At 40.8% G+C, this 25,504-nt stretch overlaps 1 protein-coding gene across 2 annotated transcripts in view; it reads right to left on the reverse strand.

The window, feature by feature from the left end:
- mrpl33 (mitochondrial ribosomal protein L33) overlaps positions 1–25,504 on the reverse strand; it is a 148,435-nt gene that overhangs the window by 40,478 nt on the left and 82,453 nt on the right. For both annotated transcript variants that reach the window (XM_072247305.1, XM_072247297.1), the window contains exons 3-4: positions 22,521–22,539; positions 14,954–15,014 (exon numbers count right to left, since the gene is read on the reverse strand). In XM_072247305.1, the coding sequence (XP_072103406.1) occupies positions 14,954–15,014; positions 22,521–22,539 (80 nt within the window). The remainder of the gene's footprint in view (positions 1–14,953; positions 15,015–22,520; positions 22,540–25,504) is intronic.

Here is a 25,504-nt window from a genome sequence, read left to right on the forward strand (position 1 = left end):
AGGGTGTAGAAGGGGTTCACCAAAACGTTGCAAGGATTAGAGAGTACTATATATCAAGAGGAGCTGGACAAATTTGGATTGTTTTCACTGGAGCATCAGAAGCCGGGGGAAACCTAAAAGTCATAAAATTAAGAATGGCATAAATTGAATATTAAGTCAGAATCTTTCTACAGGATAGAAATGTCAAAAGCTGGACAGCATAACTTTAAGGTGAAAGAGGGATAGTTTAAAGGAGATGTGCAAGTTTATTTTTAGAGAGAGTAGTGGGTTCCTGGAACGTGCTGTTAGGGCAATATGGTGGAAACAGGTACAAAAGCAATATCAAAGAGACTTTAAGGCAGGGAGGGTATGATATAGCCTCCCTGCCCGGATACATAGACCATGTGCAGGCACATGGAATTAACTAGATTGGAATCATGGTCAGCACAGACCTGGCTGGCTGAAAGGCCCGTTGCCATACTGCACTGTTGCCTCAAGAGCTAATACACAGCAAGGAACACTGAGGCGCATTGAGACTGGTGGAGGAACCGAGGTGAGGATTGCAGTAATAGGGGCTGATATCTGGACTGCTCATGGAAATGAAGTGAAGTGAAATCACACATAAGAAAGGCCAAGAGGAAAATGTCTTCAGCTTAGGCTCTGGAAGATGCCAATGGGGATGATACTGGAGGCAGGTTCAATTATCATGTTGAAATATGATGGTAAGAATATACAGGCTTTCAGGAAGGTGAGGCAGTAGGGCTAGTACAGATTCAACAGGCTCAAGGGCGTCCTTCCATGCTGCAACCATTCTACAATACCATACTTGAAATTCAGTTCTCTTGAGGCCTAGGATCTATTGTAACTCAGGGCCTGGGGTATAAAGTTCAACTGCAGGGTAGAGTAGAAATCCAAGTGCTGCAGTCCAATACAATCTGTGGTTTGTGTCATCAAAATATGAATTACTAGCGTGGTGTGAGAATTCAGGCATTTTAATTTGGTGAAGGGCATTAGCCATGCTTCAGCAATGATTACACCATTCCAAGAAGTGGATGGCTCTTTGCCAGTGTAAGCAGTTCACTTGCTCCAGGGTTAACTGATTGGTTGGGGATTTCTAAACTTTCAATTACACAGATCTTCTAAAGAAAATCGGGTTAATAACTTCGTCCCTCAAGATGTGAAAACGAAACACTCCATCTCCTTGAATTAGCTGTAATCATTATGACGCATATAATGATCTCTACAGCCTGGGTCAAAGAGAGACAGGGGGAATGGGGGGAGAGGGAGAGAGGGGGAGAGGGAGAGAGGGGGAGAGGGGAAGAGAGGGGGAGAGGGGAAGAGAGGGGAAGAGAGGGGGAGAGGGGAAGAGAGGGGGAGAGAGGGGGAGAGGGGGAGAGAGGAGGAGAGGGGGAGAGAGGAGGAGAGGGGGAGAGAGGAGGAGAGGGGGAGAGAGGAGGAGAGGGGGAGAGAGGGAGGGGGAGAGAGGGAGGGGGAGAGAGGGAGGGGGAGAGAGGGAGGGGGAGAGAGGGAGGGGGAGGGGGAGAGGGGGAGGGGGAGAGGGGGAGGGGGAGAGGGGGAGGGGAGAGAGGGAGGGGGAGAGGGGGAGGGGAGAGAGGGAGGGGGAGGGGAGAGGGGGAGGGGGAGAGGGAGAGAGGGAAGGGGAGAGAGGGAGGGGAGGGGGAGGGGAGAGAGAGAGGAGAGAGAGGGGGAGGGGGAGAGAGAGAGAGAATGAGACTATGAGGAGGTAGGAGAGAGAGAGTTTGAAATAAAAACCATATCTTTTTCAAGGATTCACACCTCAATCAATTACTTAATTGTAAAGTGCATCACTGTCAAACAAACACAATCTCAATGGACATATACAAAATAAGATGTCCTCCTTCAGAGGAGGAACATTGTGTAAATAAGAGATTCTGCAGATGCTGAAAATCTGGAGTCGATGAAGGGTCTCATTCCAAACGTCCGACTGTTTATTCTCCTCTACAGATACTGTTTGACTTGCTAAGTTCCTCCAGCACTTTGTGTGAGAAACACTGCATAGTGTTTAATTCCAATAAGCTTAGTGCAGCAACTTCACATATCAGCAACTACCAGACAGGAATCAGAGTTATTATCACCGATTTATATGACGTAACATTTGTTGTGTTGAGGCACCAGTAACTACATAAAGATAAAAATAAAAAAATAGTGCAAAAAAAAGAGGCAGGGTACATGCACTTTTCAAATCTGTTGGAATTCTTTGAGGAAATATCAGGTAGGATAGACAAAGGAGGGTCAGTGCATGTTCTTGACTTGGACTTTCAGAAAACCCTTTGACAAGGTGCCGCATATGAGGCTGCTAAGAAGATATGAGCCCTTGGTATTACAGGAAAGATACTATGATGGATGGAAGATTGGCTGACTGGCAGAAGACCAATGGTATGAATAAGTGGGGTTTTTTTGCGGTGGACTAGTGGTGGTCCACAGGGGTTGGTATTGCGACCGCTTCTTTTCACATTATATGTCAATGACAGAATGAATGGCTCTGTGGGCAAAGTTTGCAAATGACATAAAAATAAGCGGAGGGGCAGGTAGTGTTTGAGGAAGCAGGGAGTCTGTAGAGACTTAGACAGATTAGAACAATGGTCAAAGAAGAGGCAGATGGTATATAGTGTAGGAAAGTGTATGGTCATGAACTTTGTTAGAATGAATAAAGGCATAGATTATTTTCTAAACAGGGAAGAAAATCAGAAATTAGAGGTGCAAAGGGACTTGGAAGACTTCATGCAAAATCCCTTTAAGGTTAACCTGCAGGTTGAGTTGGTGGTACGGAAGGCAAATTCATTAATTTCAAGAGGACTAGAATATACAAAAAAATGTAGTGCTGAACACAGTTGGAGTATATTGAGCAGTTTTAGGCCGCTTATCTAAGAGAAGATATGCTAGCATTGGAGAGGGTCCAGAGGAGTTTCGTGAAATGATTCCAGGAATGAAAGGGTTAACATGAGGAGTGTTTGATGGTTCTGGGCCTGTACTCGCTGGAGTTTAGAAGAATGAGGGGGATCTCACTGAAACCTATCAAATATTGAAAGGCCTAGATGGAGTGGATATGGACAGGGTGTTTCCTATAGTGGGGGAGTGTAGGACCAGGGGACACGGCTTCAGAAAACAGAGGTGTCTCTTTAGAACAGAGATAAAGAGGAATTTCTTCAGCCGAAGCATGGTGAACCTGTGGAATTCATTGCCGCAGATGGCTGGGATGACAAGTCACTGGGGATATTTAAAGTGGAGGTTGATGGGTTCTTGATGAGTAACGACATTAAAGGTTCCAGGGAGAAGGCAGAAGACTGGGTTGAAAGGAATAATAAATCAGCCATGATGAAATGGAAGAGAAGCTCGATGGAACAAATGGCCTAATACTGTTCTCCTACATATATATTCATATTCTCCTACAATGAAGTCTAGGACTCTTTATTTTGCTTTTTTAATTTTCTAAGCAAGTGGATGATCTTGTTTTTTCTGTCACCTTCCATCTGCCACTTCTTTGTCCATCTACTTACTCTGTCAATGTACCCCTGAAGCTTCTTTGCATCCGCATGAGCAGTCCACAACACCACCTAGCAGTAATCTTCGATACGTTACACTAGACACTTCCTTCCAAATCATCTGGGACTGTGGCTCCAGCCTTAATCCTTCGGTCAAAATCTTTGCCGGGTTGCAACCTTCCAATTCATAGGGGACCCATTTATTTTTATCCTCTTTTCTGTCTGCTAACCAGCATACTGAGCAGTGTCAGACACCAACAGAGTCAACAAACTCATTCGTAAGGCCAGTGATGTTGTGGGGATGGAACTGGACTCTCTGACGGTAGTGTCTGAAAAGAGGATGCTGTCTAAGTTGCATGCCATCTCGGTCAATGTCTCCCATCCACTACATAATGTACTGGGTGGGCACAGGAGTACATTCAGCCAGAGACTCATTCCTCCGAGATGCAGCAGAGAGCATCATAGGAAGTCATTCCTGCCTGTGGCCATCAAACTTTCCAACTCCTCCCTTGGAGGGTCAGATACCCTGAGCCAATAGGCTGGTCCTGGACTTAATTCATAATTTACTGGCATAATTTACATATTACTATTTAACTATTTATGGTTCTATTGCTATTTATTATTTATGGAGCAACTGTAACGAAAACCAATTTCCCCCGGGATTAATAAAGTATGACTATGACTATGTACAGTCCAGGATGACATATTACCTCTAATATCATGTATTCAAATTTTTTCCAATTATCATTGGAGTGGCACTCTATCAAAGACCTCCTGAAAGTTCAAACAGACTACATTAACTAGGTGGAGGTACAAGAGACTGCAGATGCTGGAACCTGCAGTGACTCAGCAGGTCAGGCAGTATCTATTAAAAGGAAATGGGCAATGTTTCGGGTCGAAACTCTTCATCTGGAGTGAAGAGTCTAGGCTTCCCCTTAGTGTCCTAGCTATCTCCTCCCTATCTTTCAGTCCAGATAGCCTAAAACATCAACTGTTTATTTTCTTCCACAGATGCTGTCTGACCAGTACAGTTCTTCCATCAAATCACATATTTCATTGATTAATTTTTCAAATTCTAATTTCCTAGTTTCAACTACACCTGGCATACATTAAACACCTGTCGCATATCTGTGTAACCCTCTCAACCTTTGACAGGCTTACATCTACCCTGGAGAAAGAAAAGGGCAACAAGCCCATGGACATGCCATTACTTCCATCTCAAAAACCACCCTTGCTTCAAGGGACTTACGGTAGAGCTCATGGAGTGAAGTCATGCTCTTGACTCGCTCCATTACCTCTGAGTTTTTTTTCTTATGATCAGCTATATTTAACTAACCATTAAGGCATCGACTTTTACAATAATCTGAAACAAATTGGGCTTTTTGATATTCGGATGCTTTTAAGGTCTGCTATGTCCAACAAACGGAAAAAATGGGAAAGACGGCAAACCTCCGGTTAGACCGAAAGGTACCGATCTCCCTCCGACTGAACCACCGTTGACTCTGAAAGCTATATCGGATCTAATTCAAAGGGAAATTTCAACCTCTATAACGGAGCTGATTCGCGTGGAAATTTCAATTAATTTCCAGAAAATTGCGGATTCAATCGATAAAATGCAAACATCTATCATGGAACATCAGTCGGCTATAGCTAATCTTCAAAAATCCACGCAACAAAATGAACTCAAGATGGAGAAAATTGAAGAAACAATTACTACAATGAAGAAAGAACTGGACTTTCTGACTTTTAAAAACTCTGACTTAGAATCCAGAATGCGACGGCAGAATATTCGAATTATTGGTGTTCGTGAAGCTGTTGAATCTGACAACCCTATAAAGTTTTTTTCTCAACTTTTAAAAGATGCATTTCCTACCGTATTTCCTGACCAACCACCGTTATTGGATCGGGCTTACAGAGTTCCATCATATTCGTCTAAGTCAGATAAACCTCGATATGTCATTTTACGTTTTCATTACTTTCAAGCCAAGGAGAAACTGCTTCGATTTGTTCGATCTAAAGGCTATATTGATTTTTTGGATCTTCAGTTCCGATTCGTGGAGGACTTCAGCAAACAGATTCGGGATCAACGGGTTCGTTACAGATCTGTGATGTTGGAACTCTACAAGATGGATTTAAAACCAGCGCTGCTTTATCCTGCGCGTTTAAGGATCCGCACGCCTGACGGAGCCCTTCGTTTTTTTGAATCTCCATTGGATGCCCAGAGTTATCTGGATCAATTTTCACCTTCAACATCTTAATCGTAATTTTTAATTATCTCCGTTTGATTGGAGGTTGTGAATCTGTCGGGTTTAATTTTTGGTTGCTTTATATGGGCAGAAAAGTTTTTTTTTGATTAATTAATATGGTTGCCAAACTTTCTTTCTAACTGCATCATCCCTTTCTTTTTCCCTGGGGATTATGGGTGGTTATTCCCTCAGCATCATTTCGTGTATTTCCTTTGAGACCTTAAATTTCGTAGTCTTTAAATGTACTTTTTTCTGTAGTTTTCCTAACTAGTTTTATATTAATAATTTCGTTTTTTTTTTGTTATCATAGGGTCTGTGGTCTGTTACGGTTTTCTTTATACTTTCTGGCTTTTTTTCTGTTTTATATCGTGTTTGTCTTAACTGTTCTACTTTTTTAATTCTTTTACTGTTTTATAACTAGCTGATCTTTTTTATATTTACACTTTTTTTAATGAGTGTCTATCGGAAGTCATGGGGGTAGTTCTAGTGCTTGCTTCTTTCTGGCGGGTCTGCTTTAGATTTAGCCTTGGGGTCATGGGGTGGAGGGTGGTGGGAGGGGCTTCACGTTTTAGTTTTTTTCTTCTTGGGCTATTTACATTACTGAAGCATTGGTTGCGTTCTCCTACCCGTTATCTCTGGTTTGTCCTGTTTCCTTTCCTGGTTCGTGGTTCGAACCTATCATCAATCCTCTTTTTTGCGGGTTGACTTTAGGGTTTATGGAGTCTATTACTAATTTTGTCTCCTGGAATACTAATGGTCTTAATCATCCTATTAAAAGGAAAAAAAGTTTTTAAAGTATTCCGGAGACTTAAAGCACATGTTCTATTTTTACAAGAGACCCATGTGCGGAGGGGGGACAGACTATGTTTTTTCAAATTCTGGAAGGAACAACAGTTTCATTCGAATTCTAACGCTAAGATTCGAGGCGTCTCTATTTTTATAGACTCCTCAGTTACTTTTGTACATGATATTACCTCTGATCCAAATGGTAGATTTCTACTGGTTAGTGGTCTACTATTCAATAAAAAGGTAGTTTTGGTTAACGTTTATGCCCCCAATATGGACTGTCCGGAATTTTATAAATCATTATTTAATCGGTTCCCAAATTTGAATGAGTTTTCATTGATCTGGGGCGGAGATCTTAATACTTGCTTATATCCAGTTTTGGACCGTTCGGCTCCTCTACGGACCTTACCCAATAAATCTGCAACTTTGATTAACTCATTCCTCTCTGATTCTGGGTCGACGGACATTTGGCGTTTTTTGCATCCTCAGGAAAAAGATTTTTCTTTTTTTTCACATGTTCACCATTCCTATTCAAGAATTGATTATTTTTTTATTGACTCTCGGCTTACCTCTTCAGTGATTAAATGTGATTATGATTCTATAACCATTTCGGATCATGCTCCACTTAAGCTTTCTATTAAAATTCAGGTCAATACACAAAATAATAGGCAATGGCATTTTAATTCGTTGCTGCTTCAGGACTCGGATTTTGTTAACTTTATGAATGAACAGATTGATTTCTTTTTTACAATCAACTACACAGAGGATATTTCTGTGAACATTCTTTGGGATACTTTTAAAGCTTATATTCGTGGTCAGATTATCTCGTATTCTGCTGCTTTGAGGAAGAAGTTGAAGCAGGAGGAGTTGGTAATTGTGGACAAGATTAAGGAAATTGATAAGAAATATGTTACAGCTCCCTCTGAGGAGCTCTATAAACAAAGAACTGAACTTCAAATGGAGCACAGCTTATTACTTTCATCCTCGATTGTAAACCAATTAAAGAAAACAAGAAGTGAATTTTATGTACACAGTGACAAAGTTGGTAAACTGTTGGCCAACCAACTGAAGTCTAATTATACTAAATCTCAAATTAATCAGATTTATAATCAAAATGATCGACTGATATTTGATCATGCAGAGATCAATCAAACCTTCTTTGATTTTTATTCTTCCTTATATCAATCTGAGTCTTTACGAGACTCTAAATATATGAATGACTTTTTAGATAACCTAGATTTTCCTGAGATTTCACAGGATATGTCTTCTATGCTTGATACTCCCATTACTACTGATGAGATTAAGAATGTTATTTCCTCTATGAACCTGGGGAAAGCTCCTGGCCCTGATGGGTTTACCGTGGAACCTTATAGGTTTTTTGCACCTTCATTAATCCCTTGGTTCTGTAGGGGTTTGGAGGCTTCATTAAAACTTGGTAAACTTCCCGAATCCTTTTATAGAGCGCCAATCTCTCTAATATTAAAGAAGGATAAAGATCCTGCTCAATGCGCATCTTATAGACCAATATCTTTATTAAATGTTGATTCTAAAATTTTTTCTAAATTATTAGCAAACAGATTAGAAAAAGTACTCCCTTTTATTATTTCGGAAGACCAAACGGGTTTTATTAAAGATTGTTACTCTTTCTATAACATTCGCACACTGTTAAATATTGTTTATACCCCCTCACAAAATGTTCCTGAGTGTGTTATCTCCTTAGATGCTGAAAAAGCTTTTGATAGAGTAGAATGGCCTTACTTATTTAAGGTGCTTGAAATGTTTAATTTTAGCTCGAAATTTATATCCTGGATTAAACTGTTATATCATTCTCCAATGGCCTCGGTCCGTACTAACTCTTTAAGCTCACCTTTTTTCCCTCTTTTTCGAGGTACTCGACAAGGTTGTCCTCTTAGTCCTTTATTATTTGATATTGCATTAGAACCTCTTGCAATTGCCATTCGAGAATCTCCAAATATTATTGGGATAACTCGGGGCCTAAAGTCCCATAAAATATCACTCTATACTGATGACTTACTTTTATATATTTCTAATCCTCAAAAATCTATCCCTGCTGCTTTAGATTTATTAGCACAATTTAGTCTTTTTTCAGGTTATAATTTAAACCTTAGTAAGAGTGCACTTTTTCCGATTAATAAACAACTTCCCTTGTATCATAATTTTCCATTTAAATTAATAATTATTTCTCATATCTTGGGATTAAAATTACTTGTAAATACAAAGATTTATTTAAGACTAATTTTTTACCCTTAATTGATCATATTACTCAACTTTCATCTAAATGGTTTCCATTATATTTAACTTTGATTGGTCGTATTAATGCAGTTAAGATGTTTATTCTGCCTAAATTTTTATATATATTTCAGGCATTACCGATTTTTGTTCCAAAATCTTTTTTTGATAAAGTTGACTCTAAAATTTCTTCATTTATTTGGCAAAATAAAAACCCGAGATTGGGTAAAATACATTTACAGAAAGCTAAGAGAAATGGAGGCTTTGCATTACCTAACTTTAGATTCTATTATTGGGCAATTAATATTCGACATATGAAATTTTGGTTACTTGACCAAGATACACTATCCATTCCTAAATGGGTAGTACTGGAATTACAATCTGCTCAGGGCTATGCACTTGGCTCTATTTTAGGTTCCTCTCTTCCTTTTGATTTGAAACGCCTTAAACTGGTCTCTAACCCGATAGTTAAGTATACCTTGCGTATTTGGTTTCAATTCAGAAAATTTTTTGATCTCAACCAATTTGGGCTAGCGATCCCTATTTTAGGTAACATATTTTTTCCTCCCTCTTTCACGGATCGTGCGTTTCAAACTTGGAAGACTAAGGGTATTTCACGGTTTTTGGATTTATTTTTAGATGGTTCCCTTATGTCTTTTGAACAATTATCTAATAAATATAATTTACCAAGAATACATTTTTTTAGATATCTCCAAGTTAGAAATTTCCTAAGTACTATACAGAAACTCATAGAGCGGGCAGCGTAGTTTGCGGGCTGTGGAGTGAGCCGGGAGCAGAGTGAAGGCTTAAGGGCTTCGGCTCAACGGGCTCAGGCGGAAACGGGCGAGGAAGGTTTGGCATTCATTTTCTGTTGTTAATTGAGGAGAGGGGCAGTATGAGTGTGAGGGCAGTTTGCTGTTCTCGGTGTCGGATGTGGGAGGCCCTGGAGTCTCCGAGCCTCCCGGACATCTACATCTGCGCCAAGTGCATCGAGATGCAGCTCCTAAGGGACCGCGTTACGGAACTGGAGCTGCAGCTCGATGACCTTCGTCTGGTCAGGGAGAGTGAGGAGGTGATAGAGAGGAGTTGCAGGCAGGTGGTCACGCCGGGGCCACGGGAGGCAGACAAGTGGGTCACGGTTAGGAGGGGGAAGGGGAAAAGTCAGGTAATAGGGAGTACCCCGGTGGCTGTGCCCCTTAACAACAGGTACTCCTGTTTGAGTACTGTTGGGGGGGACGGCTTACCCGGCTTACCCAGGGGAAGCGACAGTGGCCGTGCCTCCTGCACAGAGTCCGGCCCTGTAGCTCAGAAGGGTAGGGCAAGGAAGAGGAGGGCAGTTGTGATAGGGGACTCGATAGTAAGGGGGTCAGATAGGCGATTCTGTAGACGCAGTCCAGAGACCCGGATGGTAGTTTGCCTCCCTGGTGCCAGGGTCCGGGATATTTCTGATCGTGTCCAAGATGTCCTGAAGTAGGAGGGTGAGGAGCCAGAGGTCGTGGTACATATAGGTACCAATGACATAGGTAGGAAAAGGGATGAGGTCCTGAAAGGAGAATATAGGGAGCTAGGAAGGGAGTTGAGAAAAAGGACCGCAAAGGTAGTAATCTGGGGATTACTGCCTGTGCCACGCGACAGTGAGAGTAGGAATGCGATGAGGTGGAGGATAAATGCGTGGCTGAGGGATTGGAGCAGGGGGCAGGGATTCAAGTTTTTGGATCATTGGGACCTCTTTTGGTGCAGGCGTGACCTGTACAAAAAGGACGGGTTGCACTTGAATCCTAGGGGGACCAATATCCTGGCAGGGAGATTAGCGGGGGCAACTGAGGTGACTTTAAACTAGAATGGTTGGGGGGTGGGAATCAAATTAAAGAGGCTAGGCGTGAGGAGGTTAGTTCACAACAGGGGGATGGGAACCAGTGCAGAGACACAGAGGGGTGTAAAGTGAGGGTAGAAGCAAAAAGTACTATGGAGAAAAGTAAAAGTGGCAGGCCGACAAATCCAGGGCAAGCATTAAAAAGGGCCACTTTTCAGCATAATTGTATAAGGGCTAAGAGAGTTGTAAAAGAGCGCCTGAAGGCTTTGTGTGTCAATGCAAGGAGCATTCGTAATAAGGTGGATGAATTGAAAGTGCAGATTGTTATTAATGATTATGATATAGTTGGGATCACAGAGACATGGCTCCAGGGTGACCAGGGATGGGAGCTCAACGTTCAGGGATATTCAATATTCAGGAGGGATAGACATGAAGGAAGGGGAGGTGGGGTGGCGTTGCTGGTTAAAGAAGAGATTAATGCAATAGAAAGGAAGGACATAAGCCGGGAAGATGTGGAATCGATATGGGTAGAGCTGCGTAACACTAAGGGGCAGAAGACGCTGGTGGGAGTTGTGTACAGGCCACCTAACAGTAGTAGTGAGGTTGGAGATGGTATTAAACAGGAAATTAGAAATGTGTGCAATAAAGGAACAGCAGTTATAATGGGTGACTTCAATCTACATGTAGATTGGGTGAACCAAATTGGTAAAGGTGCTGAGGAAGAGGATTTCTTGGAATGTATGCGGGATGGTTTTTTGAACCAACATGTCGAGGAACCAACTAGAGAGCAGGCTATTCTGGACTGGGTTTTGAGCAATGAGGAAGGGTTAATTAGCAATCTTGTCGTGAGAGGCCCCTTGGGTAAGAGTGACCATAATATGGTGGAATTCTTCATTAAGATGGAGAGTGACATAGTTAATTCAGAAACAAATGTTCTGAACTTAAAGAGGGATAACTTTGAAGGTATGAGACGTGAATTAGCTAAGATAGACTGGCAAATGACACTTAAAGGATTGACGGTGGATATGCAATGGCAAGCATTTAAAGGTTGCATGGATGAACTGCAACAATTGTTCATCCCAGTTTGGCAAAAGAATAGATCAAGGAAGGTAGTGCACCCGTGGCTGACAAGAGAAATTAGGGATAGTATCAATTCCAAAGAAGAAGCATACAAATTAGCCAGAGAAAGTGGCTCACCTGAGGACTGGGAGAAATTCAGAGTTCAGCAGAGGAGGACAAAGGGCTTAATTAGGAAGGGGAAAAAAGATTATGAGAGAAAACTGGCAGGGAACATAAAAATGGACTGTAAAAGCTTTTACAGATATGTAAAAAGGAAAAGACTGGTAAAGACAAATGTAGGTCCCCTGCAGACAGAAACAGGTGAATTGATTATGGGGAGCAAGGACATGGCAGACCAATTGAATAATTACTTTGGTTCTGTCTTCACTAAGGAGGACATGAATAATCTTCCAGAAATAGTAGGGGACAGAGGGTCCAGTGAGATGGAGGAACTGAGCGAAATACATGTTAGTAGGGAAGTGGTGTTAGGTAAATTGAAGGGATTGAAGGCAGATAAATCCCCAGGGTCAGATGGTCTGCATCCCAGAGTGCTTAAGGAAGTAGCCCAAGAAATAGTGGATGCATTAGTGATAATTTTTCAAAACTCGTTAGATTCTGGACTAGTTCCTGAGGATTGGAGGGTGGCTAATGTAACTCCACTTTTTAAAAAAGGAGGGAGAGAGAAACCGGGGAATTATAGACCGGTTAGCCTAACGTCGGTGGTGGGGAAACTGCTGGAGTCAGTTATCAAGGATGTGATAACAGCACATTTGGAAAGCGGTGAAATGATCGGACAAAGTCAGCATGGATTTGTGAAAGGAAAATCATGTCTGACGAATCTCATAGAATTTTTTGAGGATGTAACTAGTAGAGTGGATAGGGGAGAACCAGTGGATGTGGTATATTTGGATTTTCAGAAGGCTTTTGACAAGGTCCCACACAGGAGATTAGTGTGCAAACTTAAAGCACACGGTATTGGGGGTAAGGTATTGGTGTGGGTGGAGAGTTGGTTAGCAGACAGGAAGCAAAGAGTGGGAATAAATGGGACCTTTTCAGAATGGCAGGCGGTGACTAGTGGGGTACCGCAAGGCTCAGTGCTGGGACCCCAGTTGTTTACAATATATATTAATGACTTGGATAAGGGAATTAAATGCAGCATCTCCAAGTTTGCGGATGACACGAAGCTGGGGGGTAGTGTTAGCTGTGAGGAGGATGTTAAGAGGATGCAGGGTGACTTGGATAGGTTGGGTGAGTGGGCAAATTCATGGCAGATGCAATTTAATGTGGATAAGTGTGAAGTTATCCACTTTGGTGGCAAAAATAGGAAAACAGATTATTATCTGAATGGTGGCCGATTAGGAAAAGGGGAGGTGCAACGAGACCTGGGTGTCATTATACACCAGTCATTGAAAGTGGGCATGCAGGTACGGCAGGCGGTGAAAAAGGCGAATGGTATGCTGGCATTTATAGCAAGAGGATTCGAGTACAGGAGCAGGGAGGTACTACTGCAGTTGTACAAGGCCTTGGTGAGAGAACACCTGGAGTATTGTGTGCAGTTTTGGTCCCCTAATCTGAGGAAAGACATCCTTGCCATAGAGGGAGTACAAAGAAGGTTCACCAGATTGATTCCTGGGATGGCAGGACTTTCATATGAAGAAAGACTGGATGAACTGGGCTTGTACTCATTGGAATTTAGAAGATTGAGGGGGGATCTGATTGAAACGTGTAAGATCCTAAAGGGATTGGACAGGCTAGATGCAGGAAGATTGTTCCCGATGTTGGGGAAGTCCAGAATGAGGGGCCACAGTTTGAGGATAGAGGGGAAGCCTCTTAGGACTGAGATTAGGAAAAACTTCTTCACACAGAGAGTGGTGAATCTGTAGAATTCTCTGCCACAGGAAACAGTTGAGGCCAGTTCATTGGCTATATTTAAGAGGGAGTTAGATATGGCCCTTGTGGCTACGGGGGTCAGGGGGTATGGAGGGAAGGCTGGGGCGGGGTTCTGAGTTGGATGATCAGCCATGATCATAATAAATGGCGGTGCAGGCTCGAAGGGCCGAATGGCCTACTCCTGCACCTATTTTCTATGTTTCTATGTTTCTATACTCTCTTCCTTTCCGACGCTACCTCCTACATATATTTTAGATAGTATAATTAACCTTAATCCATGTCAGAAAGGTGTAACGGCTATTATTTATAATATTATTATGAAACTTAGGAAAGCTCCATTTGATAAGATTAGGTCAGATTGGGAACAAGAATTGGGTTCTATTATTTCCGTGTATGACTGGGGGTAGATTTTACAATTAGTCAATACTTCCTCTATCTGTGCTAAACATTCCCTAATTCAATTTAAAGTTGTTCATAGAGCACATATGTCCAAAGATAAATTAGCTCGTTTCTATTCTCATATTAATCCTTTTTGTGATAGATGTCCGGGGCAGATAGCCTCTTTAACTCATATGTTTTGGTCTTGTCTTACTCTGGAAACTTTTTGGAGAGACATTTTTAATATTATCTCAAAGGTATTGAATATAGATATTTCTCCTCATCCTATTACTGCTACCTTTGGATTACCTAAAATTTCCAGTAATCTTTCCCCTTCAGCCCGTAGAATGATTGCATTTCTTACTTTAATGGCGAAAAGATGTATTTTACAACATTGGAAAGAGACTAATGCTCCAACTACCTTTTTTAGGTTTTCCCAGACGGTATTGTGCTTAAATTTGGAGAAAATTAGAAGCAATCTTTATGATTCCTCACTTAAATTTGAACAGACCTGGAGATCTTTTATTCAATATTTTCATTTAATGTAATTTTTTTCTCTTTTGTTGCATATTTATATTCCCTTCTTGCCTTTTTTTTAACTGTTTTTAATGGAGGTCGGGTTTGAGGACGTGATTTTAAGTTCTTTAACTCTACTTCTTTCCAAGTTAGCCCATTGCTTTGCTTTGCTTTTAGTTGAGTTGCACAGCGGGTTTTTTTTGGGGGTCTTTGTTTGGGGTTTTTTTTCCTTTTCTCTATTGATATATATATAAAAAAATCAGTATACTATTATTATACCTTATTATTTTATGTTTAAATTGCACTGTTTGTATCAATTTTTTCTTCTGTATTAATATCTCCTGTAATTTCTAACTGTATTAGTGCCTTTATGGTTTACTCTTTGTATACTTATTCAATAAAAAGATTTAAAAAGAAAGAAAAGAAAAACCACCCTTACTTCTGCATAGGATTTAATGTCCTGCAATTCCCTATCCAACATTAGCAGCTCATGTACCTACAGGAAAGCTCACCTCTTCACCTGGCAAGGAGAAGTAGCACAGTTGCCATCATCACTCTCAGCCTGAGAATCAACTGGAATAAAACACAAATATAGCACTACAAGAACAATTCTAAATTAATTCTAAATTAGATTGGGCCCTCTTCAGAATTAACTTTGGCAAAGAGTCACCAAGTCTACAGGGTGTGTCCTAAAATTCAGGATCGGATCCTTAAACTGAGAGCCAGTGATTATCATTAGTCCTGTCCAGATGGAACTAAGTAGTTTCTCTTGTCCTTTCCTTGATACGTTCCTGCTGTGACTGGAAGAAGAAATTGACCACAATTACATTTGCCATTATTACTGCTTCTTTAGTCAGTTAGTTTACGCAGATGACTGCTTAGCAAATAAATGCAACAACCCCATTTAAACCAATATATCATTGTGGTTTTTGGACAAAACATACAGAGCTTGACAGCTTAAGATAATAAGAGCCTGCCAGTAAAATAGTTCCATATATTTTGACTCTTAATAGGAGACACTCTTGGTTTTGTTCCCACTCGGCAACTGAAAATACACATTTCATTATTCAGTCCCAGCTGGAGCAGTTCATCCAGTCCTTCACCACAATTTAAGAAGGATGCAAAAGCTTTAGAGAAGAGTTTTAAAAGATTGATTCTAGATATGGAGGGGTGCAGTTACATGGATAATTGGAAAAGCTGAGGTTATTCTCCTGGGAGCACAGAAGGCTATATGATTCAACAAAGGTGGTCAAAATCTTGAAGAGATTAGGTGAAAGAACTAAACAATGTTTGCACTGGCTGACAGGTTGGTAATTAGAAGGCACCAATGTAAGTTGGGTGGGGAGGAAGCAGAGGTGGCATAAGCAGAAATTGAAATTTATACAACTCAAGATGCTGAAAATCTCAAATGTAAACAAAAAACACTGCAAGCACTCCACAGAAAGAGTTATTGCCCTATTCCTTTCCACTCTCCCTGCAACTTTGAATAATCTATTTCCTCACTTTCCTAATGAACTGCCTTCAACTAGAAGCATTCACTCTGCTGCTCCCTTCATTACTCAGTTCAGAGCCCCAGTTTTGACTAGCAACCTATCTGGGTAAGGAACAACACTGTCATTACGTGGAGAGGAACTGTACTGAGAAAAATGCTGGAGAACGGAGAAAGTGCAAGACCTGTAAATTTTACAAACCGCTCTTTTAGACAGCAAGCGCATACCGACTGGCAAACAGGTTCCTTCTATGATTCTATGACTGTGCTTTGTGACAGGAGACCAAAAAAGCCTTCAGGATCCTCAAATCTTCATCCTATGAAATTTACATTTCTTCTATTAAGGTTATTAATTTGATTTTTCAGGAAAAAAATCCAATTGGATTTAATGTAAATGGACATTTTTCACTTACTAACAATTCAGTTTATTTTTCTCCTTACTGGATTTTAAAGAAATAGCTGTGTGGAGATAACTCCGATTTCCAATCCCATTCCAACATGTCGGTCCATGGCTTCCTCTTGGACCAAGATGAGGCCATCCTCAGGGTGGAGGAGTATCCTATTCCACCTGGGTAGCCTCCAACTTGATAGCATGAACATTGATTTCTCCTTCCGGTCAAAAGAATTCCTTCCCACTCCCTTTATTCCCCCGCTGGTGTTTTATCTCTTCTCACTGGCCTATCACTTCCCTCTGGGTCACTTTCTCTTTCCCTTTCTCCTGCGGACCATTCTCCTCTCCTATCAGATTCCTTCATTGCCAGCACTTTACCCACCTGGCTTCACCTATCATCTTCTAGCTATCCTCCTTCCCCCCCACACCCCCATATTTTCATTCTGGCATCTTCCTCCTTCCTTTCCAATCCTGAAGAAGGGTCTCAGCCCAAAACATCAACTATTTATTCATTTCTATAGATGCTGCCTGACCTGCTGAGTTGCTCCAGCGTTTTGTGTGTGTTGCTCTAGATATCCTTGTGTTGCTTTGTCAATCAAAGAGTTTGAGGTGGGAAAAACCTCACCCACCAAACAGCAATGAGCAAGTGAGGACACAGTTTCCTACACACAGGATACAATCTCTGCCAAACTTTATTCAGTTATTAAACAAACTGGAATTAGTTAGTGCACCAAATCAAAATGGAAACTGCAACAAAATCCACTTCATTGTTTAACTTCAATTGTTCAATTCATCTTTAACACCTTGAAACTGTCTGGTAATTAATTAGGCAGAATATAGCATTAGACACCCAAAGGAAGAGGAGGTTTAGTGCAACAACCAAGGAACCAGAAATACTGCTTCTGGTAAGACCACAGCAAAGTCCATTTCGAGATGCACTGAAAAAGGATTCAAAGTTCAATGTACATTCATTATCAAAGCATGTATACAGTATACAACCCTGAGATTCCTCTTCCCACAGGCAGACACAAGCAAAGAAACACAGTAGAACCCATTCAAAGAAAACCCCACACAACAAAGACCATCAAACACCCAATGCGCAAAACAAAACAACAAACTGTACAAACGTCAGAAAGTGAATAAGTAACACATAGAATGTTAAACATTGAACCTCAGAGTCCCCAGCAGAGAGACCACATCCATGAGCTGCTAAGGAGAGTGAAACCGGTCCAGAAGCCGATGACTGCAGGCCACAACCACCGAGTCAGTCAGTTCAGTGCTGTACCAATGACTGCAGGCCACAGCTGCAGAGCCAGTTCTGCGCTGAAGCGTCTCAATCAAATCGCACAAATAATAAAAGCAGAGTAAACGAAAGTACATGGGACAAGAACTGCCGAGTCACCAAAGTGAGCAACAGCCACAGAGCGCATTTGGCGCTGAGGACACTAAACATAAAACTGCAGAGTCCCCAAAAGTGAATCTACAGGAGATGAACCTTGATTAGGAATAAAATTTTGCAGCATGGGACCCAAGACCCCTGTACGTTCCGCTGGCAGCAGCAAGAGGGAGACTGGTCAAACACAGACAGATGGTGCTGCAGACCCATTCGTTTTCCACTCCTGTCCTTGTCAATTTTAGTCTTGCTTGATGCTTTACTCAACTGGAGTTCATGGCTTCATGTTCCGCCATTAGGAATCAATGCCCACCCCTCTCATCCTCATCGAATCCTCCAAGAGATTGCAAAAATGCCAGATCATATAGTCCACTTAAAAATACATCCTTAAAATAGAAATTACAGGCTGCCATCGATCGCAGTTCAGGAGAAGAAATATATTTAGAAGATGAAGAGTAATTTCGTGAGCTGTCTGCAGGATGTCACCAATGGTCACTGGCACCACCTTGTCAGATTCAAGATTCCAACTCCAAATATAAAGCAGCTGTTCTATAAATGAGGTAAACATTAAAGAGAAAGAAGGTTGCAGATACATTTACCAGCAACAGTTAAAGAGACAAGCACTAGGCTGTCCCCTGTGCCCCCAATGAAGGAGGAATGATACATGATCACGTTTTCTCCACCACAGAAAGAGACTCAGTTCAGTAATGATATTAAAAAGTGGCACTGACAAAGAGGACATCAATAAACTGGAAGCATCGGACTTGCAGAAGCGGGGTAAACAGTACTTAGTGAGTAATGCAAACAGTTACTGTTAAAATAGGAACAGGTATCACACAAGATGGTTATAGTAATCTGGTACTGATGCACACTTACTGCAAACATAAAAAGACCACAGGAGACCACCCTGATGGCTTCAACAAAGTGCAATGATTCTTTTTGTGTTCCTTTCCAGACCTCTCTCCCCACCCCACCCAACACCCTTCCACTCTATAAGGAAGTATAATATTTCTGCTCATGAGATTTGATGAAGTTCCAAAGTATTTATATGTCAATGCTGCTGCCACCTCTCCAAGAGTGATCTGACACATGGTCAGAGCCTTCAATTAATGTAGCTCCTGAAAAGGTTTCTTGCATTCAATTCTTGAAACTAGATCAATATATTGATTAAAAAGGCCAAGAAGATGGTCTATGAAAATTCAAATTTGCATCAGAATGCTTTTAATCTTGTTTAATTTGTTTTGCTTTTGTTGAGATCATAGAGTCCATGGAGAATGCTACTTCCTACACTTGCAATGGCTATATTCAGTTTTGTTACCTTGGCCAAATTGCTTGTAGATCTGTGACTTCATTCCTAAGATATGAAAAACAAACTTAGCAGACTACAGCTCGTTTCTGAATTCTGAACACCACCAACACAAAAAAAAGCCACAATTGGCCACTAAAGGAATCACTAAGTGTCCTCAATCCAGCAATGTCTTCCTAGTGCCATAAATTTTACCCAGATTTGGGGTGAAGAGCCTACTACTTATCTTCATTGTCATATGCCAAACTGCCACACACAACAAACCTGACTGTCAACATTTCTTGCTGTAGAATACCTCTGAACATCAGCAAGGAGTCAAGAGTGATGAGTGAACAACTAAATTCTTGCCTCAGCTTCAGCCATCAGATACCCACTCATGCCTTATGAGGCATCTAAGCCATTTTTTCTGTTGGTGTGGAAGAAAAGGAAAGCCAGCTGATTCTTCAAATTCCAATATTACCTCTTTGCTTTTAGTGGAATGTAGGTACTGCTAGACAAAAAGACTGTGATCCGCCTAATTTCCCTTTACTCGGTTGGTATAACAATAATGAACTTGACAAATCAACCAAGTCTGCAACAGAAGCAAAATGATACAAAAGGAAACCCCTGCTTCACTATTACATATCACAACTCTAATTGCTCATATGCTCTAACTGAAAATACATTTTGCTGACAGAAATATTGGTCAAAAAAGCTGCTCAAGGAAGGTTTCAATTTAACAGATTAATTTCTGGTGAGCTTTTCCAAACATGATCATTGAAATAATGATGTCCAAAAATTAATTCCTAATTTATCCCTTCATCATGCACAGGCTGTCAACTCACATTCTAAAACGAACCTCCAGGATCTAAAACACCATTATTTATTAATTTAATGGGGAAAATTTCCAAATTACATTTTCTTTCTCCTCCATGTCTCACCTATTCCGGTTGTGTATCTTTTTAATTGCTGTTATATTATTTCTGTATTGTGACAAGGACAGTACACAATTTCCCAAGTGGAATCGCACCAGTGATTCATAAAGTAATGGGATTACATGCACACTATTTTGAGCTCGGTGGCAGTCGTCCATTGTGTCTGATGATGACAGGAAACCCATGCAGGAAAGTTTTTAAAATGGAAAATCCCTTACACTGAGACAGTTCTACTCTCTCGGCCTCAGAAGTCTGGTGGTTCGAACAAGCATCACAACCAAGGGTCTTCCTTAATTGCAGTGGATGACCATAATGTTTTCTGAGTCTTGGCTCTACACAGAGCAATGTGGTACCACCTTCCTAGCTTTTGGATCTCACTGTAGATTTCACCCACCCAGTCTGCCAGAGCTGACTTTGCGTGCTAGGACAACATGTCCCCATCACACCGGGGTATGAGGCCACCAGCTAGTCTCAGTATTGATCTATTAAATCATTCCAATATTTGATCGGCTTTACTCACTGACACTGCACTTTGCTGCAACAGCTTCCATTTATTGCCAATTGCTACACTGAGATCTATCATTTTCCCCGTCCAGTATGTTTTTCTTTAGGGGTTACGGTCCTTTTTGGGGTACTAGTAAAGCACAACATTGAATCACATATATGAGTCTGATCCAAATCTTCTTGTCTTTTCATGCTCTGGTTTTGAGTCCACCATCTTTTTTTTTAATAAAGTTAGTTATTACACTTCCAATACCTCCAAATTATGAAGAAAGTTAAAGAAACCTCCCCATTCTCTGGGCTCATAACAGTCATGTTTGGAATCAACCAATTATGTATCTTTTACAAGGATGGTTCCCAATGAAAGATTACAGTGGGTCCATGAAGTTTTAATAATGCTGTGGTAATTTTGTTAAGAAATTCACAAAAAAAGTTAAAACAAATACTAACTTTTAATAAACACAAGAGATTCTGCAGATGCTGGAAATCCAAAGCAATACACAAAAATGCTGGAGGAAACAGGAGGTCAGGCAGCATCTACGGATAGGAATAAATCATCAATGTTTTGGACCAAGGTCCTTCTTTAGGACTGGAAGTGAAGGAGGAAGACGCCAGAACAAAAAGGTGGGGAGGGGAGGGGAGGACTGGCTAGAAAGTGATAAGTGAAGCCACATGGAAAAGGTAAAGGGCCTAAGAAAAAGAAATCTGATAGCAGAAGAGAGTGGATCAAAGGTTCATTTTATTATCAAAGTGTGCATGCAAAATACAACTCAGAGATTTGTCTTCTCCAATAACCATAAAATACAGAACAACCATGGAAGTTGTTAAGGCCACCCACCTGCAAGAAAAAGAAACAAACCTCACAAATTCCAAAACCCCCAACATCTCCCTCATACAAAAACTAACAGATCACCCACCTGGACACGCAGCTAAAACATCAAACACCTAACCCAACCTCCTCCCACACAAAAAAAGCAACAATAACATCAAACACCCAACCCCCTTCCTCACAGAAAAAATCGGCAACAAGAAGAAATCACAGAAAAACTGAAGGAGACCAATATAAGCTACAGTCCACACAGGTAATCACATATGCCTTGGAATTTTAAAAACATCCTTCGTCAGCGTCGAAGAGAGCAACAGCTCGAACTCAGTCCTTGCGTGGGCCTTCATCTGGAATTTTCTTGGGGACAGCGGAGTGCTAGATCACTCGACTGAACTCCAAAACTGTAAGTCACAAGCTCCAACAGTTTCCAAAACACAATTAAGATAAAAAGAGCAAGTAAAAGGCGTAGAAAAGGTGAAATAATTGACTATCTGGAAGGTGTCACCCGAGGAGTCATTGTTCGCTGGCGCTATCTTGACCAGATCATAGGAGAAAGGGAAGGAGGATGGGTACTAGAGGAGGTGATTGGCAGGTGAGTAGAAGAGGTAAGAGGCCAGAGTGGGGAAAAGAAAAGTGAAGGGGGAAGGAAAAAATTATTCGAAGGAGAAACTGATCCTCATGCTATCAGGTTGAAGCCTACTGAGATAGAACATGAGGTGTTGCTTCTCCATCTTAAGAGTGGCTCCACTGTGGTAACAGAGGCAGCCATGGACAGATATATCAAAATGGGAATAGGAATTAAAGTGGTTGACCACCAGGAAATTTTTCTTCTGGTGAATGGAGGGAAGATGCTCGACAAAGCGGTCCCCCAATTTATGTTGGGTCTCACCAATATAGAGAAGGCCACTATCAGGAGCACTGGATACAATATATGGCTCCAATGGATGTGTAGGTGAAGTGTTGCCTCCCCTGGAAGGACTGTTTGGAGCCCTGAATGGAGAAGAACACTGACTTAACTTCTATAACATTAATTTTTAAAAAATGTTATATAGCGAGTTTCCCAAGTCTCTTATGTAACCTTGTTTTTGAAAGAAGAGGGAACAGGTAATTGGAGGCAATATAAAAAGCATCATTACTTACTTCTAAAACACCATCCAGGTCATTAACTACCTAACTCTCACCAAGATGTGAGTCAGAAAGCATTTAGCATTTTGAATATATAATGATAATAGTAATGAACAATAAAATTAACAACTTACTTTGACTTGCTCTTGGCAACTGCAAATGTCCAACATTTTCGATTAAAAAAAAGGGAAAAAAAAGTCAGTTCATTTAGTCATTCATTTTCAGAGCCCAACATTGCAACTTTTAAATCAATCAGCTGACTGAAAATTTACAGAACCTAGGCCTCTGTACCTTCCTCTGCAACTGGATCCTTGACTTCCTAACCAGAAGACCACAATCTATGTGGATTGGAATTAACATATCTACTTCGATAACAATTAACACTGGTGCTCCACAGGGATGTGTGCTTAGCCCACTGCTCTACTCTCTGTACACCCGTAACTGTGTGGCTAGGCATAGCTCAAACAGCATCTATAAATTTGCTAATGATACAACAATTGATGGCAGAATTTCAGATGCCAAAAGGGCGTAGGAGCAAGATACACCAGTTAGTTGAGTGGTGTCGCAACAATAACTTTCCACTCAACATCAGCAATACCGAATAGCTGACTGTGGACTTCAGGAAGGGTAAGATGAGGGAATACAAACCAATCCTCATAGAAAGATCAGAAGTGGAGAGAGTGCGCAGTTTCAAGCTCCTGGGTGTCAGTATCTCTGAGAACCGAAGCTGGACGAAACATATTGATGCAGCTAATAAGGCGGCAAGACAGCGGCTACATTTCATTAGGAGTTTGAGGAAATATGCTTTGTCAACTAAATCATTCGAAAGCTCCTACAAATATACCGTGGAGAGCATTCTAACTGGCTGCATCACTGTCTGGTATGGGGGGAGGGGGGCTACTGAACAAGATCAAATTAAGTTGCAGAAACTTGTAAAATTAGTCAGCCTGCATCGTGTCCAAGATATCTTCAAGGAGGGGTGCCTTAGGAAGGCAGCGTCCATCATTAAGAACCCCCACCATCCAGCACATACCCTTTTCACGCTGTCACCATCGGGAAGGAGGTACAGAAGCCTGAAGGCACACACTCAGCAATTCAGGAACAGCTTCTTCCCCTCTGCCAATTGATTTCTAAATGGACATTGAAACAAACCTCACTACTTCTTTTATTTCTGTTTTTTTGCATCACCTATTTTAACTTAGCAATTTAATATACATATATATACTTATTGTAACTCAGCTTTTTTCTCTATATTTATGTATCATGTATTTCATTGTACTGCTGCCGTAAAGTTAACACATTTCATGACATATGCCAGTGATATTAACTCTGATTCTGATATAATAAAACAGTGCCAGGTACAGATCAGCTGAAACTAACCCATGCTGTTGTGTGTGACTGAAAAACTGAGCCACACAGTAGCTATAACTGGGAGATATAAAAAAATCTATTCAACACAGACCTTCTGGGGAGATTCAAGTTCTCCTCTGCTTACACAATATTTTAAATTTTTTACACACAAAGACAACAATAAACAATTATCTACACTTTTGATGGCTCAAATCACTTAATCTTAACATTTTGAATATAGAGAGTAACTGCAGAATTACGATGTACAATCCCAACCACAGAACCACTCTGAATATTCAAATATGGGTGGCTGGTCCAAAAGCTTTTGAGCACAAACTGCAAACACCCAAAATAGATCCTTTCTTTGTTACAGTGTTGAGGGATGGCTTCCTAGTCAGAATAATAAGTGACAAAGCAGAGTTATTCTGAACTGCACGTTAAGTAACAGGGATATGCCTTTCACAATGTGGTAATGCAGAAGATGGACACAATGCTTTCCCTTATCTCATTCTGAAGGTTTCAATGATCACAATTAACATGAACAAAGATTTGAACTTAACATTAATTGATTGACTTCCCCTGTGCAGTTTCAATGGTCCAGAATCAAAATGACCCACACCCAATATTAGTTTCAATAGTATCCGTTAAGGTTAAACTGTGAACAGGTTTTACTTCCGGAAGACTGGGTCTCCTTTTAATTAACATCTGCTATCTATTTTGAAGAAAGTGCAAAAATGGGTCTATCAATTGCAAAAAGACAGAATGTATGGTAATATCTAAAAAGAAGGAGAATCCTATCTGCAGGCTGAGAATAAACGGGGAAGATGTAAAACAAGTACAGAACTTTTGCTACTTGGGAAGCTGGGTGACATCAGATGGCAGGTGCGACATGGACATCAAAAGAAGAATAGGGATGGCAAAAGACACCTTTACCAGAATGAAGGGTACACTGACCAATACTAAACTAGGCGTGACAACCCGCCTCAGAGTACTGAAATGTTACGTTTATCTAGGTATGTTATATGGCTCAGAATGTTGGACAATATCTAGTAACATGAAGAAACAAACTAAAGCAGCAGAGAAGTGGTTTTGAGGAGGATGCAAAGAATATCATAGACGAAATGAATATCTATTGAGGATGTCATGAGCAGAGCAAGCACAAAAAGAGAAATAATGTATTAGGTCATGAAAAGGCAACGTAACTTAATTGGACATGTGATTAAGAAAGAGCAGTTAGAATGCATGGTAATTATGGGAAAGATTGACGGGAAGAAAGCAAGAGGAAGGCAAAGACAAATGATGATGGAGACAGCAGCCAGAGAACTGGAAATAAATACCAATGAATTGATCCACTTGACCCGAAACAGGAGTGTGTGGGCCATGGCAGTCAAAGCTCAAACTGGGCACAGCACCTGATGATGATGATGATCCATAATTTTCTAACTCTAAAATAATCCCTAACATAGTCAACAAGTCTTCTACCAAGATTCCTTGGGAGAATTTAATATATCTTAAAACTATCTATGATTATTTACTATGAATAGTTCTGAGGAAGCTTCTTGAACTTAAAATATTAACTCTGTTCCTCTTTCCACATATGCTGCCTGAGCTCCTGAGTGTTTCCACCTTTTTCTGTATTTATCCAGATATCCAGCATCTGCAGTTTTTTAAAATACTCATGATTGTTTAACATAAGTTCTTGGTATTAATGGATGGTTTAAGGAGAATACAAAGCAGTTCCTCTTTAGCAGGCCAAACGTACAGACAG

The sequence above is a fragment of the Mobula birostris genome, chromosome 2 (assembly GCF_030028105.1).
Source record: "Mobula birostris isolate sMobBir1 chromosome 2, sMobBir1.hap1, whole genome shotgun sequence".
NCBI lineage: Eukaryota > Metazoa > Chordata > Chondrichthyes > Myliobatiformes > Myliobatidae > Mobula > Mobula birostris.